Genomic DNA, 20,948 nt, shown 5'->3' with positions numbered 1-20,948 from the left:
TTGAGACAGCGTGAGCAGGGGAGGGGCAGAGAGAGAGGGAGACACAGAATGCATAGCAGGCTCCAGGCTCTGAGCTGCCAGCACAGAGTCTGACGTGGGGCTTGAACTCAGATTGTGAGATCATGACGTGATCCGAAGTTAGACGCCTAACCGACTGAGTTACCCAGGCATCTCTAAGTTTGCTTTTCCTACTCCACCTTTCCAGCACGTTTTACTTTGTGGGTGACACCCTGCAAAAGGCATTCAGTCAGTATCCTGCGTAAGCCAATGTCCTGAGCAAAGGATGCTAACTAGGTAGTGTCTCATGCATATAAAGCTTTTCAGAATTTTCTTCAAGATTTTCCAAATTTATAGCCCTTATTTAGACACATTGTTTTGAGTGGGGTTTTTAGAAGTTTCATCTTAGGCCTACTATTTCGAACATCTCTCAATACATACTGGTATATCTATGTATCTGAGGGAATGGGGCATCCGTTAGTCTGCTCAGTGGGGAAAATCTCCTGGAGGACTAACCTGCTGAGGATGCCCAGAAACTCCTCTAAAATAAGAAACTTCTATGTCAAATGCAGCTGAGCAAGAACACAGTGTGTTAAAAGAATCACTGTTAAGAATCATGTGGTTATGTTGGCAAAGTTTTATTTTTGAAGCAGTACAGTATTTATAATTCTTTATACATTTTTGTATGTTATAAATATGGGAATGTGAAATAAAAAAATGCAGATACACAAAACATTGGCTGCTTAGTCTAGTACAAACAACTGGTAGAAGAACTGAGTGCCTTTTTGCCTGCAATAAATGTTTATTTAAAAAGAAGAGTTCACAAAAAAAAGAGTTCATGTTGAATGGCCTTTATGTACAGCATATTATATTAAGACACTGGAGCTAATAACTGTCCTGGCAGATCAAAGTTGGCTAACTTACAAAACAAGTGTTGCCTATTGCTTATTTTAGGATTTTCATATGCTAATCCATCTATTTGATGTCCAACTCAATGTGTGAATAGTGTGAACTAGGTATTTGGCTCCCCTAGAGATGATTTTTAAATTAACTTACGGGGTATACTGAGAATCACAGACAGTAGTTCTGAGGGAAAAGAGACTTAAGGTTAAAAGGAGTCTGCTTGACTTCTCTTTTTTTTTTTTCTAATTACATAAACTTTACACCCAATGTGGGGCTCAAACTCACAATCCCAAGATCAAGAGTTGCATGCTCTACCGACTGAGCCAGCTGGGTGCCCTTGCTTGACTTATCTTTGAGAACAGCTGACTGAATACCCACTATAGTGTGCACACTAACTTTTCCCCACCTCATTTTGTGCCTACAAACCCACAATGACAGAGTTCATAAAATACAAGGATTACTCAACACCTTTTAAAGAAATAAACAGGGGCACCTAGGTGGCTCAGTCGGTTGGGCGTCCGACTTCAGCTCAGGTCAAGATCCCACAGCTCATGAGTTCGAGCCCCACGTCAGGCTCTGTGCCAACAACTCAGAGTCTGGAGCCCGCTTCAGATTCTGTGTCTCCCTCTCTCTCTGCCCCTCCCCTGCTCATGCTCTGTCTCTGTCTGTCTCAGAAATAAATAAAAACATCAAAAATTTTTTAAAAAAAAGAAATAAACAGAATTGTATAAAACACTGTCAGTCTTCCATACAATTTTATTTTCTCCCTTCAACCATAATAATATGATATCCAAATTTTGTCTTAACCGGAGGGTCTGTAAACACAGGCTTATCCAGCCCACTTATGGGCAAGGCAAATGCTGCTTCTTGAAATGGTCCCACCATGGTACCTTTGGTCATCCAACCCAAGTCACCCTGAAAAACCCAAAAGATATGTGACGTCAGGTGGCCCTCCAGAGGAAACAGTTCTACAGTAGCTTGAGAATTTCCCAACACAAATGCTAAGGTTCCTAGTTTTATTTGCCTGGGCTGTAAAGAAGTGGGCTTGACAAGGACAAATGGGTGAAAGAGATCCAAACCTGGACTGAACACATAAGCACTCACAATGCTGCCAGGTGTCTCAGCTGTGCGAGTTTGGCCGTGCCTAGTCTTAGACAACAGGTGCCCTGTACGCAACTGTACATTTCTGCTTTTAAGATCTTTAAACCAAGATATGGCTAAAATTAAAGGCAGAACATAGAAATAACCCCTACCACTGTGTATCCTCCATGGGGGATAAATGAAAACAACACCATACCCCTTGCCTGGCTTTATCTTCACTATACTGTGTGGCCACTTCATTGAATCTCATTCCAGACTTCAACTTTTCCATGGCTTCCATGATTTTCCCATGTTTTTCACACAGAATGTGTCTGACCTACAAGGAAAAAGTATGGTCACATAATTTGAGAGACACAAATAATTCCTTTTCTCACAGTACAGCAGTCATGCTGTATTACCCCCAGTAGTGAAAAAATAGATCAGGTTACGGCAACAAAACCCTGAAGTCTGCTCAGTTGGGCAATGGCCACAAGCTCGTTTCCCATGTCAAGACACTATCTCAGAACTCTGATTTTTTTTTAAATTAACTTAAAAATTTTTTTTACTAAAAAAATTTTTCAGTGTTTATATTTGAGAGAGCGAGTGAGCGCATGTAGGGGAGGGGCAGAGAGAGGGAGACACAGAATCTGAAGCAGGCTCCAGGCTCCGAGCTGTCAGCACAGAGCCCGACACGGGGCTTGAACTCACAAACTGTGAGATCATGACCTGAGGAGAAATCGGACACTTAACTGACTGAGCTCAGGCACCCCTCAGAAATCTGATTTAGATGGAAAATGGGCACCTGGCTGTGGGAAGCTACCATCTTAACCATGTACTTCAATGGTAACAGGAAGAGAAAACAGAATGGTTGAAAGCTTAGGCCCTTGAGTCAAATCCCACCTCTGCTGTACAATTGCAGGCATTTTCTTTTTCTTTTTAAAAAATTTTTAACATTTATTTATTTTTGAGAGACAGAGCACAAGTGGGGGAGGGGCAGAAAGAGAGGGAGACACAGAATCCAAAGCAGGTTCTAGGTTCTAGGCCATCAGCACAGAGCCTAGTGTGGGGCTTGAACCCACAAACTGTGAGATCATGACCTGAGTCAGAAGTTAGACACTTAACTGACTGAACCACCCAGGTGCCCCAATTGTAGGCATTTTCTTAAACCTCTAAGTGTTTCCCCCTTTGTGCACTGAGATAATAATAGTACTTATGTGTTCTCATAGGGCAGTGCAGAGCCTGCTTGGGATTTTCTCTCTGCCTTTCCTGTGCATTCTCACTCTCTCTAAATAAATGAACAAACTTAAAAAACAAGAGAGCCAACCCACAGAGAATTTGGGAGTGATTAGCACAGAGGTAGCAGCTGACACTATGGGAGGTGATGAGATTGCCCAGGGAGGTTACGTAGAATGAGAATAGGAGAAATGTAGGTTAAAGACATCCTTGGAGAACACTGATGTTTAAGCAATAAGCAAGGAAAAAACTCAATAACCATAATACAAAAAGAAAGGCCAGAAAGGTAGGAAAGGTGTGTTAATAGAAACCAAGCCAAAAGAAAGTTTCAAGGAGGAAATGATCAACAGGCCTAATTGCGGCAGTGATCAGGTAAAAAGTACAACCAATTTAGTAATGAGTGATTGATGACCTTAGCAAAAGCAGTTTCAGAAGAGTAGAAACTGCAGAAGCCAGATAGTAGAGGGCAGACAGAGGGAGAGATAGGAGGCAGGAAGGAAATCCGTGTGGGGTACTCGCCCAGCTGAGGTAGAAAAAGAGAAAGGGCTCTTATCAGAAGAAAATGGTCACAGACATGTATGTATGTTATTTTTATTTTTTATTGTTTTTTATATTTTATTTGCTTTTTAAAAAATTTTTTAAATGTTTAGTTTTGAGAGAGAGAGAGAGGGAGAGAGACAGAGCACAACTGGGGGAGGGTCAAAGAGAGAGGGAGACACAGAACCCAAAGCAGGCTCCAGCACAGAGCCCGACGCAGGGCTCGAACTCAAGGACTGACTGTGAGATCATGACCTGAGCCGAAGTCGGACGCTTAACCGACTGAGCCACCCAGGCAGCCCAACATGTACATATTTTAAAGGTCCCTGGGCAGAGGTCTCAGAATGAAGGGAAAGATGCAGTAAAGAGGGAAAGGTTGAAGACAGAGCAAAGAAACAGGGTGGACATAATGCAGGATAAGGCCTGGTACTCAGAGCCCTGCTTGAAAAACTTATTAGTCTTAAAGAAAGAAAGATGAGAAGACAGAGAAAGGAGATGTGGGTGAAGAGAACTTTGTTGGAGAGGGGGCCAGAAAGCCAACGAGTTCCTCACAATAGATCAGGTTTCCATTTTCTTCTGAAAATTTAACAATATTTAAAAGTTATTATTTGCTAGGCATGTGCTAAGCACTTCTCTCATGAAATCCTCACACCAACCCTGTGACACTGGGTCAGTGTTTGTCAACCCTGGCAGTATTTCAGAATCGTCCTCAGTGCTTTTGAGGGGCACCTGGGTGGCTCAGTAGGTTGAGCGTCCGACTTCGGCTCAGGTCATGATCTCACGGCTTTTGAGTTCCAGCCCTGATCAGGCTCTATGCCGACGACAGCTCAGAGCCTGAAGCCTGCTTCAGATTCTGTGTCTCCCTCTCTCTATGCCCCTCCCTCACTCATGCTCTCTCTCTCTCACTCTCTCTCAGAAATAAATAAACATTAAAAAATTTTTTTTAAAGATAAACAAAAAATCCACCAAGGTCCAGGACATTGGTAGTTTGAGAAGCTATCTAGGCGAATCTGAGGATTCGAGAAACAATGGACGAAGTTATCTACTGACGGACTGGAGCAGGGTGGTGGATAGCTTGAAGTGAGTGGCAGAGGACTGCTGAGTAGTACTGAGAGCCTAGCGAAGGTTAGAGACCAGGAATTAGTGGTCCCAATTCCCAAGGCTGTGTGACTCTCCAGCAGGGCCCAGCAGTTCTAGGTTTAAATGTAAAGGAAGTAGGGGCACCTGGGTGGCTTACTCAGTTAAGCTTCTGGCTTCGGCTCAGGTCATGATTTCACAGTTCGTGAGTTCAAGCCCCTCATTGGGCATGCTGCTGTCAGCACAGAGCCTGCTTTGGATCCTCTGTCTGCACCCCCTCCATCCCTCTCCTTGTCTCTCTCTCTCAAAAATAAACAAACATTAAAAAAATTTTAATGTAAAGGAAGTAGACTGGCAGGTGGATGCAACAGCTGACCAAAAGGAAGAGTCGGGGCTCCAACATCCAGTGGTCAAGCTCTCTGATCTAATTTCCAGCCTACAGAACATACAGGGCTTGGAAAACAGACACAAAGCCGGGAGACGGTGGGAAGAACAGGCAGGCTCGAGGGCTAGAGGTCCATGTGCACAGAAGAACAGAACAAGACTGGGGGAGGCAGGAAGCAAAGGGGAAGGAGGGAAGCTGTGGTTGGCAGGTGGATTTCAGAATCCGGACAGCTCTAGAGACACAAGGCAGGGTGTGGGCTCAGGAGTGGGGTTGAAAGCAGGATGGCAGGATGTGGAAGGAGCCTAGCCCCTAAAAGGCTGGAGGGTTCCAGGGTTCCCTTCCTACTGGGACCTTTCCAAACACCAGAAATAACTCAGATGTCCTCTAGTAGGTGAACAGTTAAACATACTACGGCACACCCATTCCATGGCACACTACTTAGCAATACAAAGGTATAGACTATTGATAGGTGAAATCTCTGGAGAATTATGCCAGTGAAAAAGCCAAAAGGTTACATATTGTGTCATTCCATTCGTGTAACATTCTTGAAATTATAAAATTACAGAAATAGAGAACAGATCAGTTGCTGCCAGGGGTTAAGGACAGAGGGAAGGTGGGGGAGGAAAGTGGGTGTGGCTATAAAACGGCAACAAGAGGGATTCTGGGGGTGATGGAAATGTTCTGTATGTTTACTGATCAACGTCAACCTCCTGGTTGTGCTGTTGTACTAGAGTTTGATGTAAACATGTTATCAGTGGGGGAAACGGGAAACAGCACATGTACCATTTCTTACAAGTGGAATGTGAGTCTCAAATTATCTCAAAAGATGGGGTGCCTGGGTTGATCAGTTGGTTAGGTGTCCAACTCTGGATTTTGGCTCAGGTCATGATCTCACGGTTTGTGGGATTGAGGCACATATCAGCCTCTGTGCTGACAGCTTAGAGCCTGCTTGGGATTCTCTGTCTCCCTCTCTCTCTGCCCCTCCCCTGCTCATGTGCTTGCTCTCTCTCCCAAAATAAAATAAAAATAAAATAAAATAATCTCAAAAGAAAAAGCTTAGCAAGAGAATTTAGTTCTAATCAAATTTCCTATGTGCCACTTCTTTCCACATACCTCATGCACAGCCACACTGAATTCATTTTTTTTCCAGAAAGAGCAAGAATCCTCTTTGAAGCCATGTGCAGCGGAGCAGTCTCTTGTGTTGGGTGCTTGTAAAAGTCAGCATATAAGGTGAAAATTGCATATGGCCAAAATTCCCTACAATATCCCTTATGAAGATGCCATACTGGAGACCAACATGTCAGCCCTCATCAAACCCAACACAGCCTATCTCCCCAGACTGCGGCAACAGTGACAACTTCTTCAGCTGAACACCAGATGAAGTACTTGGTTTATATTTAGGGACCACGTTTTATGAGAACTTCTCTTTGGATACCAGAATCCCACTTCACATAACTGGATGCTCATACGAGAACAGAGGTCTACTATGGAGAAGCTGATTAATGTCTCCTACCTCACTTTCTCTGGGGCATAGGGTCATCGAGTAGAAAAGTGGGTAGAAAAGCCCACACTATTTCTATGCTCCCTCTCTCTTTTTTTTGGCTGCATGCGCATGGCTGGGTTTATACGATGCAATCCACTACTCCACTTATCATACAGCAGTGAAATTTATCTTTACCTAACTTCTCCAAGTATACTGTGATAATAGAAACCATCTCTTACCTGCTGGATTTTTTAAAGATTTTTTTTAATGTTTATTTATTTATTTATTTTTTATTTAAAAAAAAATTTTTTTTTTAACATTTTATTTTTGAGACAGGGAGAGACAGAGCATGAACAGGGGAGGGTCAGAGAGAGGGAGACACAGAATCTGAAACATGCTCCAGGCTCTGAGCTGTCAGCACAGAGCTCGACGTGGGGCTCGAACTCACGGACCACGAGATCATGACCTGAGCTGAAGTCAGCCGCTTAACCGACTGAGCCACCCAGGCGCCCCTAATGTTTATTTTTTATTTTTAATTTTTTTTTCAACGTTTATTTATTTTTGGGACCGAGAGAGACAGAGCATGAACGGGGGAGGGGCAGAGAGAGAGGGAGACACAGAATCGGAAACAGGCTCCAGGCTCTGAGCCATCAGCCCAGAGCCTGACGCGGGGCTCGAACTCCCGGACCGCGAGATCGTGACCTGGCTGAAGTCGAACGCTTAACCGACTGCGCCACCCAGGCGCCCCTGTTTATTTATTTTTGAGAGACAGATAGACAGAGTGTGAGCAGGGGAGGGGCAGAGAGAGAGAGACGGAGACAGAGAATCTGAAGCAGGTTTCAGGCTCTGAGCTGTCAGCACAGAGCTCAACGCAGGGCTCAAACTCATGAACCATGAGATTGTGACCTGAGCTGAAATTGAAAGCTCAATTGAATGAGCCACCCTGGTGCCAGTTTTTGTTTTTGTTTTTAAATACAGAAACCATCTCAGTACACTGCTTGGCACAGGGCAGATGTCACTAAATCCTTATTGAATGAATGAATCCAAGTATCGGATCCCATACTCTGAAACAATGAAACTGCCTTGTTACGTAGCACTAAGTAGTAAGGTTCTGTTTTCCCAGGGCAGATAACACTCTTCTGTACTAGGTCAAGTACTTCAAATAGTTATTTGTGATTGCCTCCCATCCCAATGTTCATGGTCAGGTCCCTGGATTGTAGCTTACCAATTGGGGGAGCAACATAAAATATTAAATATTATTTCCTTCTGACAAACAGTTCATTCATTTACTGGGAAGATCTAACTTAATACATGTTAAGAAACAATACAAAGGGGGACTTTCGGCAAGATGGCGGCTTAGGAGGACGCTGGGCTCACCGCACGTCCTGCTGATCACTTAGATTCCATCTACACCTGCCTAAATAACCCAGAAAACAACAGAGGATTAGCAGAAAGGAGTGGCCGGAGCCAAACGCAGACGAGAGGCCCGCGGAAGAGGGTAGGAAGGGCGGCGAGGCGGTGCGCGCTCCACGGACTGGCGGGAGGGAGCCGGGGCGGAGGGGCGGCTCGCCGGCCAAGCAGAGCCCCCGAGTCTGGCTGGCAAAAGCGGAGGGGCCGGGCGGACTGTGTTCCGACAGCAAGCACGACTTAGCGTCTGGGAGGTCATAAGTTAACAGCTCTGCTCGGAAAGCGGGAAGGCTGGAGGACAAAGGGAGGGAGAGCTGCTGAGCCCCCTGACAACAGAGCTCAGTTTGGTGGGGAACAAAGGCGCTCGCCAGCGCCATCTCCCCCGCCCATCCCCCAGCCGAAATCCCAAAGAGAACCGGTTCCTGCCAGGGAACTTGCTCGCTCCGCGCGAACACCCAACTCTGCGCTTCTGCGGAGCCAAACCTCCCGCAGCGGATCTGACTCCCTCCCGCTGCCACAGGGCCCCTCCTGAAGTGGATCACCTAAGGAGAAGCGATCTAAGCCTGCCCCTCCTGCCCCCGTGCACCTTGCCTACCCACCCCAGCTAATACGCCAGATCCCCAGCATCACAAGCCTGGCAGGGTGCAAGTAGCCCAGACGAGCCACACCACCCCACAGTGAATCCCGCCCCTAGGAGAGGGGAAGAGAAGGCACACACCAGCCTGACTGTGGCCCCAGCGGTGGGCTGGGGGCAGACATCAGGTCTGACTGCGGCCCCGCCCACCAACTCCAGTTATACACCACAGCACAGGGGAAGTACCCTGCAGGTCCTCACCACGCCAGGGACTATCCAAAATGACCAAGCGGAAGAATTCCCCTCAGAAGAATCTCCAGGAAATAACAACAACTAATGAGCTGATCAAAAAGGATTTAAATAATATAACAGAAAGTGAATTTAGAATAATAGTCATAAAATTAATCGCTGGGCTTGAAAACAGTATACAGGACAGCAGAGAATCTCTTGCTACAGAGATCAAGGGACTAAGGAACAGTCACGAGGAGCTGAAAAACGCTTTAAACGAAATGCATAACAAAATGGAAACCATCACAGCTCGGCTTGAAGAGGCAGAGGAGAGAATAGGTGAACTAGAAGATAAAGTTATGGAAAAAGAGGAAGCTGAGAAAAAGAGAGATAAAAAAATCCAGGAGTATGAGGGGAAAATTAGAGAACTAAGTGATGCACTAAAGAGAAATAATATACGCATAATTGGTATCCCAGAGGAGGAAGAGAGAGGGAAAGGTGCTGAAGGGGTACTTGAAGAAATAATAGCTGAGAACTTCCCTGAACTGGGGAAGGAAAAAGGCATTGAAATCCAAGAGGCACAGAGAACTCCCTTCAGACGTAACTTGAATCGATCTTCTGCACGACATATCATAGTGAAACTGGCAAAATACAAGGATAAAGAGAAAATTCTGAAAGCAGCAAGGGGTAAACGTGCCCTCACATATAAAGGGAGACCTATAAGACTCGTGACTGATCTCTCTTTTGAAACTTGGCAGGCCAGAAAGAATTGGCACGAGATTTTCAGGGTGCTAGACAGAAAAAATATGCAGCCGAGAATCCTTTATCCAGCAAGTCTGTCATTTAGAATAGAAGGAGAGATAAAGGTCTTCCCGAACAAACAAAAACTGAAGGAATTTGTCACCACTAAACCAGCCCTACAAGAGATCCTAAGGGGGACCCTGTGAGACAAAGTCCCAGAGACATCACTACAAGCATAAAACATACAGACATCACAATGACTCTAAACCCGTATCTTTCTATAATAACACTGAATGTAAATGGATTAAATGCGCCAACCAAAAGACATAGGGTATCAGAATGGATAAAAAAACAAGACCCATCTATTTGCTGTCTACAAGAGACTCATTTTAGACCTGAGGACACCTTTAGATTGAGAGTGAGGGGATGGAGAACTATTTATCATGCTACTGGAAGCCAAAAAAAAGCTGGAGTAGCCATACTTATATCAGACAAACTAGACTTTAAATTAAAGGCTGTAACAAGAGATGAAGAAGGACATTATATAATAGTTACAGGGTCTATCCATCAGGAAGAGCTAACAATTATAAATGTCTATGCGCCGAACACCGGAGCCCCCAAATATATAAAACAATTACTCATAAACATAAGCAACCTTATTGATAAGAATGTGGTCATTGCAGGGGACTTTAACACCCCACTTACAGAAATGGATAGATCATCTAGACACACGGTCAATAAAGAAACAAGGGCCCTGAATGACACATTGGATCAGATGGACTTGACAGATATATTTAGAACTCTGCATCCCAAAGCAACAGAATATACTTTCTTCTCGAGTGCACATGGAACATTCTCCAAGATAGATCATATACTGGGTCACAAAACAGCCCTTCATAAGTTTACAATAATTGAAATTATACCATGCTTACTTTCAGACCACAATGCTATGAAGCTTGAAATCAACCACAGAAAAAAGTCTGGAAAACCTCCAAAAGCATGGAGGTTAAAGAACACCCTACTAACGAATGAGTGGGTCAACCAGGCAATTAGAGAAGAAATTAAAAAATATATGGAAACAAACGAAAATGAAAATACAACAATCCAAACGCTTTGGGACGCAGCGAAGGCAGTCCTGAGAGGAAAATACATTGCCATCCAGTCCTATCTCAAGAAACAAGAAAAATCCCAAATACAAACTCTAACAGCACACCTAAAGGAACTAGAGGCAGAACAGCAAAGGCAGCCTAAACCTAGCAGAAGAAGAGAAATAATAAAGATCAGAGCAGAAATAAACAATATAGAAACTAAAAAAACTGTAGAGCAGATCAACGAAACCAAGAGTTGGTTTTTTGAAAAAATAAACAAAATTGACAAACCTCTAGCCAGGCTTCTCCAAAAGAAAAGGGAGATGACCCAAATAGATAAAATCATGAATGAAAATGGAATTATTACAACCAATCCCTCAGAGATACAAGAAATTATCAGGGAATACTATGAAAAATTATATGCCAACAAACTGGACAACCTGGAAGAAATGGACAAATTCCTGAACACCCACACGCTTCCAAAACTCAATCAGGAGGAAATAGAAAGCTTGAACAGACCCATAACCAGCGAAGAAATTGAATCGGTTATCAAAAATCTCCCAACAAATAAGAGTCCAGGACCAGATGGCTTCCCAGGGGAGTTCTACCAGACGTTTAAAGCAGAGATAATACCTATCCTTCTCAAGCTATTCCAAGAAATAGAAAGGGAAGGAAAACTTCCAGACTCATTCTATGAAGCCAGTATTACTTTGATTCCTAAACCAGACAGAGACCCAGTAAAAAAAGAGAACTACAGGCCAATATCCCTGATGAATATGGATGCAAAAATGCTCAATAAGATACTAGCAAATCGAATTCAACGGCATATAAAAAGAATTATTCACCATGATCAAGTGGGATTCATTCCTGGGATGCAGGGCTGGTTCAACATTCGCAAATCAATCAACGTGATACATCACATTAACAAAAAAAAAGAGAAGAACCATATGATCCTGTCAATCGATGCAGAAAAGGCCTTCGACAAAATCCAGCACCCTTTCTTAATAAAAACCCATGAGAAAGTCGGGATAGAAGGAACATACTTAAAGATCATAAAAGCCATTTATGAAAAGCCCACAGCTAACATCATCCTCAACGGGGAAAAACTGAGAGCTTTTTCCCTGAGATCAGGAACACGACAAGGATGCCCACTCTCACCGCTGCTGTTTAACATAGTGCTGGAAGTTCTAGCATCAGCAATCAGACAACAAAAGGAAATCAAAGGCATCAAAATTGGCAAAGATGAAGTCAAGCTTTCGCTTTTTGCAGATGACATGATATTATACATGGAAAATCCGATAGACTCCACCAAAAGTCTGCTAGAACTGATACATGAATTCAGCAAAGTTGCAGGATACAAAATCAATGTACAGAAATCAATTGCATTCTTATACACTAAAAATGAAGCAACAGAAAGACAAATAAAGAAACTGATCCCATTCACAATTGCACCAAGAAGCATAAAATACCTAGGAATAAATCTAACCAAAGATGTAAAGGATCTGTATGCTGAAAATTATAGAAAGCTTATGAAGGAAATTGAAGAAGATTTAAAGAAATGGAAAGACATTCCCTGCTCATGGATTGGAAAAATAAATATTGTCAAAATGTCAATACTACCCAAAGCTATCTACACATTCAATGCAATCCCAATCAAAATTGCACCAGCATTCTTCTCGAAACTAGAACAAGCAATCCTAAAATTCATATGGAACCACAAAAGGCCCCGAATAGCCAAAGGAATTTTGAAGAAGAAGACCAAAGCAGGAGGCATCACAATCCCAGACTTTAGCCTCTACTACAAAGCTGTCATCATCAAGACAGCATGGTATTGGCACCAGAACAGACACATAGACCAATGGAATAGAATAGAAACCCCAGAACTAGACCCACAAACGTATGGCCAACTCATCTTTGACAAAGCAGGAAAGAACATCCAATGGAAAAAAGACAGCCTCTTTAACAAATGGTGCTGGGAGAATTGGACAGCAACATGCAGAAGGTTGAAACTAGACCACTTTCTCACACCATTCACAAAAATAAACTCAAAATGGATAAAGGACCTAAATGTGAGACAAGAAACCATCAAAACCTTAGAGGAGAAAGCAGGAAAAGACCTCTCTGACCTCAGCCGTAGCAATCTCTTACTCGACACATCCCCAAAGGCAAGGGAATTAAAAGCAAAAGTGAATTACTGGGACCTTATGAAGATAAAAAGCTTCTGCACAGCAAAGGAAACAACCAACAAAACTAAAAGGCAACCAACGGAATGGGAAAAGATATTCGCAAATGACATATCGGACAAAGGGCTAGTATCCAAAATCTATAAAGAGCTCACCAAACTCCACACCCGAAAAACAAATAACCCAGTGAAGAAATGGGCAGAAAACATGAATAGACACTTCTCTAAAGAAGACATCCGGATGGCCAACAGGCACATGAAAAGATGTTCAGCGTCGCTCCTTATCAGGGAAATACAAATCAAAACCACACTCAGGTATCACCTCACGCCAGTCAGAGTGGCCAAAATGAACAAATCAGGAGACTATAGATGCTGGAGAGGATGTGGAGAAACGGGAACCCTCTTGCACTGTTGGTGGGAATGCAAATTGGTGCAGCCGCTCTGGAAAGCAGTGTGGAGGTTCCTCAGAAAATTAAAAATAGACCTACCCTATGACCCAGCAATAGCACTGCTAGGAATTTATCCAAGGGATACAGGAGTACTGATGCATAGGGCCACTTGTACCCCAATGTTCATAGCAGCACTCTCAACAATAGCCAAATTATGGAAAGAGCCTAAATGTCCATCAACTGATGAATGGATAAAGAAATTGTGGTTTATATACACAATGGAATATTACGTGGCAATGAGAAAAAATGAAATATGGCCTTTTGTAGCAACGTGGATGGAACTGGAGAGTGTGATGCTAAGTGAAATAAGCCATACAGAGAAAGACAGATACCATATGGTTTCACTCTTATGTGGATCCTGAGAAACTTACCAGGAACCCATGGGGGAGGGGAAGGAAAAAAAAAAAAAAAAGAGGTTAGAGTGGGAGACAGCCAAAGCATAAGAGACTGTTAAAAACCGAGAACTGAGGGTTGATGGAGGGTGGGAGGGAGGGGAGGGTGGGTGATGGGTATTGAGGAGGGCACCTTTTGGGATGAGCACTGGGTGTTGTATGGAAACCAATTTGTCAATAAATTTCATAAAAAATAAAAAAAATAAAAAAATAAAAAAAAAATAAAAAAAATAAAAAAAAAAAAGAAGATGTGGTATACACATACGATGAATATTATTCAGCCATAAAAAAGAATGAAATCTTGCCATTCGCAACAACAGGAATGGAGCTAGAGAATATAATGCTAAACGAAATAAGCCAATCAGAGAAAGAGAAATATCATATGATTGCACTCATGTGGAATAAAAAACAAAACAAATGAACAAAGGGGAAAAAAAGAGAGAAGGACAAACCAAGAAAAGGACTTTTAACCATGGAGAACTGGTTACCAGAGGGGAGGTGGGTAGGGAGATGGGTGCAATAGGTGAAAGGGATTAAAGAGTACCCTTATCATGATGAACACTGACTAATGTATAGAATTGTTGAATCACTATATTGTACACCTGAAACTAATAGCATATTGTATGTTAACGATACTGGAATTAAAATAAAAAGCTTAAAAAAGGAAAAAAAAAAAAAAAAAGAAACAATACAAAGTATGAAGAAATTCTGGATGTTTGAGGAAACAGTTGAGAAAATAAATAAAATGGAATTACTTTGTGAGACTGGTCCCTATTTTCCAATTTTATGTTATCTTGATTTCCTATCAGTAGTAGGCTAGCCTCTTTTTTTAAGTTTATTTTGGCGGGGGGGGGAAGGGGAAGAGAGAGAAAAAGAAAGAGAATCCCAAGCAGGCTCCACATCATTTCAGTGCAGAGTCCAATGAGGGGCTCGATCACGACTGGTCATCATGACCGTGAGATCGTGACCGCAGCTGAAATGAGGAGTGAGATGCTTAACTGACTGAGCCACCCAGGTGCCCCAGTAGTAAGTAGGCTAGCCTCTTAGAATGTGTTACGCATACTGTCTTTTCCTTTTCTGGGTACCAAAATAACACATGTATATGTATGTTATTTATATTTAACATGAAAGAAAAGGAACTAGTAACTCACCTTTACTGCATTGCCACCACCTTTGGGACCCTGAGCCTTCTTGTCAGAACTGTCACTCCCAGAGGCTGCTCCCCCTTTAGAGAAGAGATCATAGGTACTCATTTAAAATGCATCTTGACATTTACAGAAAGGTCCAATACAAGAGGAGTGGATACTTCTGTCATAGCACCATGCTTCAAAGGGGCACTCTGCCACTTTACTACATGAAGCTACAATTAATCTGTGACTCACCTCTCTTAAAACAAGAAATTCATGCCCACATAAGCCCTTCGTAGAAAACAGATATACAAGTGAGTGTGCTAATGGATGAATGAGAGTGCCAAAAGTCTGGTCCAGATTCTCTGGACCCAATTTGAAATCCTGCTTCTAAGGGCAAATCCCCGAGCTCCTGTAAGATTTTTTTTTTAACATTTATTTATTATTGAGAGACAGAGAGATACAGAGCATGAGCATGGGAGGTGCAGAGAGAGGGGGAGACACAGACTCTGAATCAGGCTCCAGGCTCTGAGCTGTTAGCACAGAACTTGATACAGGGCTCGAACTCACAAACCATAAGATCCTCACCTGAGCCGAAGTCGGACGTTAACAGACTGAGCGACCCAGGCGCCCCACTCCTGTAAGATTTCTAATAAGCACTGCAACTATGTATTTGAGTACTCACAATTCCAATAAGTAAAATCTCTAAGAATCTATTTTAAATAAAGATCAAATTTCCCACCACCCATATTTGGCTAAAGAATGTATTCATTGTCCAAATTCCTGGAGTCTCCTGCATTGCCTATTGATACCTTACTAAGAAAAGTTGTCGGTATTCAGATTAACCACCACAGGGAGCATCTTACATTTTACTATTATGTCATCTCACCACTACACCAACTTTGGTGTCTGTGGCAGCATACTTACTGTTAGAGGCTGATGTTCCTAAGAACTACTGCTGGATTAAATGTTCAGTTCAATAAACATTTCCTAAATAACTATTAGACACTGGGCATACAAAGATGAACAAGCCATGGTATCTTCCTTCAGGAAATTCATATTCTACTGGGGAAGACAGGTACGTAAACAGATCATTTCAGGAGAATGACCTGTGATCTATGGACAGAGGCTGTGGAAGCACAGAGAGCCATTTTAGCCAGTCAGGAAAGGTTTCCTGGATGAATGGAAGCTAAGTGAAGAAAGGACAAGGATGAGGAGACACCCCAGGGTGGTCAAACATCGTGGTGTGTATGAAACTATGGATGAATCCAAGTCTGAGGTGTGAGTGCTGTGAGATAAGTAAGCCCTGGGGAAATGGCTGAAGGTTAGGGCATGAGGGCCTATGAGCCCCACTAAGGAACCTACAATAGGGAACCACTGAAAAGTTTTAATCAGGAGATTCCATCTTACTTGTCTTAGTATCTCCAATGCCTAGCACAGTACCTGGCACACAACAGTTGTTCAATAAATGTCCAACTAAACTGAAAACCCAAAATGCTGATCACCAAATGCCTAGGAAAATGTTACTGCCAAAGGAGTTTTATTACACCAAACTCTTAAGTGGGTTTGCTGTACATTCACTCTTGAACGATGATGCATTCCTGTTATCCCAGCCTCTCCCCTGCTGGATGCTGCCATCTTCTGACTGCCACCACTTCACTCCCTTTGATTGACTGAGGACTCTGGCAGCAGTTTCAGGCTGCCTTTCCATCCTCACTCTTGCCATCATCTTGGATGACCTCACCACCTAGGCTGAGGAATCACCCAACAACCTACCTTCACACTTCTGGACCTCCCTCCTCCTCAATGTCCATGCCTTCTACTCCAGGCCACCTGCTCCCAAGGGCACAACACGATGGAACTGTGCCACCGAGAACTAACAGTTCAGTCTCTGGCTACAACTTCATGTTCTTCCAGCCTTCTCATGCCTCACTCCCACAACACAGGCTCTTTGACTTCACAGAAATCACTCCCAACTTCGGTACCTTTATCCTGATGTGTTTCCCTGGGCTACCCATTTCTCCTTCCCCTGCCAGTCTGGACCCCATGCTCCATCATCTGTGTTCCCACTGTCACCCTTAATTCACTTGTTCTGCTATTCTATTCTCATTGTCCAACAAACCCTCAACCTTGGCTCAAGGCTACACCTTGCTCTTTTCAATCTTATATTGTGTCAGTTGCAAGTTACCAGGTAAATCATGACTGTGCAGATTGTGTCCTCTACAAATTCATGGCCTTCAACCTTAGGCTCTCAGCCTTGAGGGCTGATCCTTTTATTAGTGTTTCCTCCCCTTTCCCATCACCCCCAATGACGACTCCAAACCTTTACCACTCTTAAGAACCTCACTCAGTCCTTGCCCCTCGGTCTTAAAAATTACCCTTGCCTTCCACTTTAACAAGAAATTGAGGCCATGAATCATGATATCCTATAAACAACTCCCCATTGTGGCCCCAATTTTTACAACCACACCCATCCTCGTCTCTTTCCCTATGGCCTCGAGCATAAAGTGTCCTTTCTCCTATTCAAAGGTCAACTTCTCCACCTCTGTCCTAGACCCCATTTTCTCCAACTTCACTCCTTCCGGCCCCTTACCTCTCTAACTCTACCGGATCCTTTACGTCAGCCTCACTCCCAAGTTTTCCCCATTTTGAAGAAACCATCAAAACTTCCTCTTAGTCCTTTGTCTTCCTCTATCTACCATCTAATTCCCCTACGTTTTCTTTTTTTTTTTTTTTAACATTTATTTATTTTTGAGACAGAGAGAGACAGAGCATGAACGGGGGAGGGGCAGAGAGAGAGAGGGAGACACAGAATCGGAAGCAGGCTCCAGGCTCTGAGCCATCAGCCCAGAGCCTGATGCGGGGCTCGAACTCACAGACCGTGAGATCGTGACCTGAGCCGAAGCCGGACGCTTAACCGACTGAGCCACCCAGGCGCCCCTCCCCTACGTTTTCAATAAAGGCTTTCCAGAGAAGTCCGCACTGTCTCCAACTTCTCACTTCCGGGTCAATCCTTTAGTCACTGGCCACCCACTGCCCCGTCCCGGGCCCTGGGGGTCGCCGGTCGGCTTCCTCCCCTCGCTCCTCATCCGATCCCATTGTCTCTGGCTGCTTTGGCCGATCTACCTTTCCCCCCTTTCCCGGAACGGCTTTTTCCCTTGGGCGGCATCTTCGAATCTTGGGGCCGTACTGTCAAAGGCTTCGGTTGCCTGACAAAGCCCCTTCAGGCCCCACGGGCATGTCCGAAACAAATGCCTGAAAACGGCATCGAACTTGACAGTTTTTGCTGTGGCCCTGGAAGCAGGCATAATTTGGGGCAGACCCGGTCCTTGGGCCCGCGGACCAATGGAGCTGAAGATGTCTGACCAATAAGAAGTTCGGTTCTGTTAGACGGGCGGAGCCAATGGTGAAGCAGGGGCGGGAAACCCCGCCTTTGCGTTTTTTTTGTTGTTGCTGTTCCTTCTATCGCACGCCATTATTTGCGCTAGCTCCCATGCTCCTTCACTCCCCTGCACATCTCCTCCACGCATGCGTAGTGGAAGGTGCGGGCCTCTGCAGTCCCTTGGCGCCGGCTCTAGCCAATCCCGCGGGGCCGCCAGACAAAGGGAAAGGAGGAAGAGCCGCGGTGGTTGCCCCCTCCTCCTGCTCTCTCCTACGCGTAGGCCTTGCTCTCTCTTGAGGTTTTTCATTTTTAAATTTTATTCTGCGGTTGTAGCTGATTGGATTTAGAAGATAGTTAAAAAAAAAAAAGCTATCACCGTTCTGCCTCTTGCAGAACTCTGTCATGGAGAAAAATTGGAAGCGGTCTAAATGTTCCTCAGTGGGGTATTGCTTAAATAAATAATGTTTTCAATCACACAAAAGGATATGCGCCATTTAAAATAATGAGTGTAAAGCTGTCTGAAAAGCTGACACAGGAAATGGACTTAAGGAAGGTTACAGACCAAGCTATAGAATATGGTTCATTTTTTAGAAAAAGTATATAGTGTGCTCTATTATATATGCATAAAAGACAGGAAGGCTACCACCTAGCAAAATGTGACCAGTGGTGCTAGTACAGGTTGTTGTATATGTTTCTGTGTATTTTCCAAATTTTCTGTAATGGTGCAGTATAAAATACTTAAAAGCATGGATTCTGGAGCCAGACTGCCTGGCTGCCAGACTGCTCCACCATCTGGCTACAAGCTCTGTGACCTTGAGGAAATTACCTCATCCTTCTTTGGCTCAGTTTCACTATCTGTAAAATGGAGTTGATGATAATAGTACCTACTCACAGGGTGTTAAGAGAATTAAACAAGTTTATATTTGTAAAGCACAGAAACCAACGACTAACTCACAGAATGTTAGAGTAAGATGAATGAGTTTTGAATTTGTGTCCCCACACTTTCTTCCCTTATCTGTAACCCCTCTTCTCCTGATTTGTATATAAGGTCAAACCTTTTTCTTAGGCTCCATAAGATAGCTGTCCCAGCTTGCCACTACCAGCCAGAACTCCAGTTCAGAGTTTAGTGTTTGGATACAGCCTTGCTGGACTTCGGTGCTTCATGCCCAGACCAAAGGATCAAGCACTTTTGATACTGTGCCCACCCCCAACTCATACGTAACAAGCAGCCCCCTCTTGTTGTACTGCTGTGACTTCTGGACATACCACATCTTGGGCACTCTTTGTTTCGGATTGGGAGTGATAAACTGTAGGAAACACATCCAATGCTGAGGGGATCATTGGTTCTCTGCTTGTGAGGTGGATCCTGCCCATGTACTGACTTTCCAAGTCTGGCTGGGGGGATGGAATTTGACAATGTCAGTATGACCTCATGTTCATCAGCTCATCCACAGCCAGGAGCCCAGGAGGCACTTTACTTCTGGTTTTTCATAGGGAACAGCCCTTCCTGTGACCACCGACCGTGGAATGAAGAGTGGGAATGAAGCAGAGTTCAGATCCCAGTGAAGAGCCAGTATTAAATGGCAGATGCACCTGACAAATGCTTAGTGCCTGAAATATTGTGAGAGCTCTGTGTGTTCCAGCAGATAACAGCAACAACTATAATAAACAAGTTTGTGTAAGTGGCTGAACTTACCTGAAGCAGTATCTAGGGGCCAATAGCTCAAAGGAGAAGACATTGGTCTGCTGGGGGGTTTCAAGGTCAAAAGCACTGTAAGGCAGTCAGATTAAGAATCATATACAATCTCAACTATGCAGTATGCATCACAAAAAGGCAGGGAAGGAAATATAAAATCTTAAGTGTTCAGGGTGCCTGGCTGGCTCAGTCGGTGGAACGTGTGACTCTTGATCTTGGGGTTGTGGGTTCAAGGCCTAAGTTGGGTGAAGAGATCACTTAAAAAAAAATCAAGTCTTAAAAAAAAATCTGAAGTGTTCATTCTGGAATGTGAGTTTGTGACTACCTTTTATTTATTTCTGTTTATATTATACTGTGTTTATATCAATTGGCATGTATTTTTCTTTTATTCAAGAAAAAAGAGCAATAAACATTATTTGTAAAACAAACACCATAAAAGCCAGCTTCTCTACAGGGTTAAGTCGGCACCAGTCTATGGAGACCGACTGTGGAGGAGTCTGTGGAGCAGAGTGACAAATGAACGTAAGAGCAGGCAGGGGGGCAGAGAGGAGAAAACTTCAGCCTTGAAACCATGGTAACGACTGCGGGAGTGTGCACAGTGAGTCAGAGCCAGGAATGGATGCCAGTTGTATTTTCTATTAATTACCTCCTCAGACTGATTCTTTCATGTATTTCTTAAACAAGGAATACTTAGGAAGGGAAGCTGGCAGTCTTTTTCCCAGAAGTCCACAAACCTTGACCGAGACTCACTGTCCTGCCCTACCTGCTGTACAAACAAAAGGCTGCAATTTCTTTCCCATTTGAGACCCTAGCAGAGCTTATTCCGAAAGGGGAGCTTGAAGCAACAGAGCATAGAGATCTAATTGATCCCATTCAGAGGTGGTAAATCCATGGGGAGCTCTGGGCCCCAGCCTCTGCAGATAAGGGTAGGAAAAGGTCACCTTTGGAAATGGAAAGAAAGAAAAATCAGTACACGGTGGATGAGAT

General features: G+C 43.7%; 1 protein-coding gene and 1 long non-coding RNA gene across 2 annotated transcripts; one reads left to right on the top strand and one right to left on the bottom strand.

The window, feature by feature from the left end:
• Positions 1–1,638: 1,638 nt before the first annotated feature.
• PIN4 (peptidylprolyl cis/trans isomerase, NIMA-interacting 4) lies at positions 1,639–18,125 on the bottom strand. Its single transcript, XM_047843788.1, has 4 exons — positions 18,010–18,125; positions 14,908–14,981; positions 2,198–2,317; positions 1,639–1,815 (listed from the first exon to the last, which is right to left on the bottom strand). The coding sequence occupies exons 1-4, from the start codon at positions 18,050–18,052 to the stop codon at positions 1,657–1,659; spliced, it is 396 nt and encodes a 131-aa protein (XP_047699744.1). The 5' UTR covers positions 18,053–18,125; the 3' UTR covers positions 1,639–1,656.
• Positions 18,126–18,425: 300 nt separating this feature from the next.
• Positions 18,426–19,947, top strand: LOC125156864 (uncharacterized). The gene is made up of 2 exons (XR_007148816.1): positions 18,426–18,563; positions 19,760–19,947. It is a non-coding gene; the product is annotated as an uncharacterized LOC125156864 (long non-coding RNA).
• Positions 19,948–20,948: the final 1,001 nt, after the last annotated feature.

Source organism: Prionailurus viverrinus, chromosome X (genome assembly GCF_022837055.1).
Source record: "Prionailurus viverrinus isolate Anna chromosome X, UM_Priviv_1.0, whole genome shotgun sequence".
In the NCBI taxonomy this organism is placed as follows: Eukaryota; Metazoa; Chordata; class Mammalia; order Carnivora; family Felidae; genus Prionailurus; species Prionailurus viverrinus.
The sequence above is the reverse complement of the archived record's forward strand: the minus strand, read 5'-3'. Positions and strand labels throughout refer to the sequence as shown.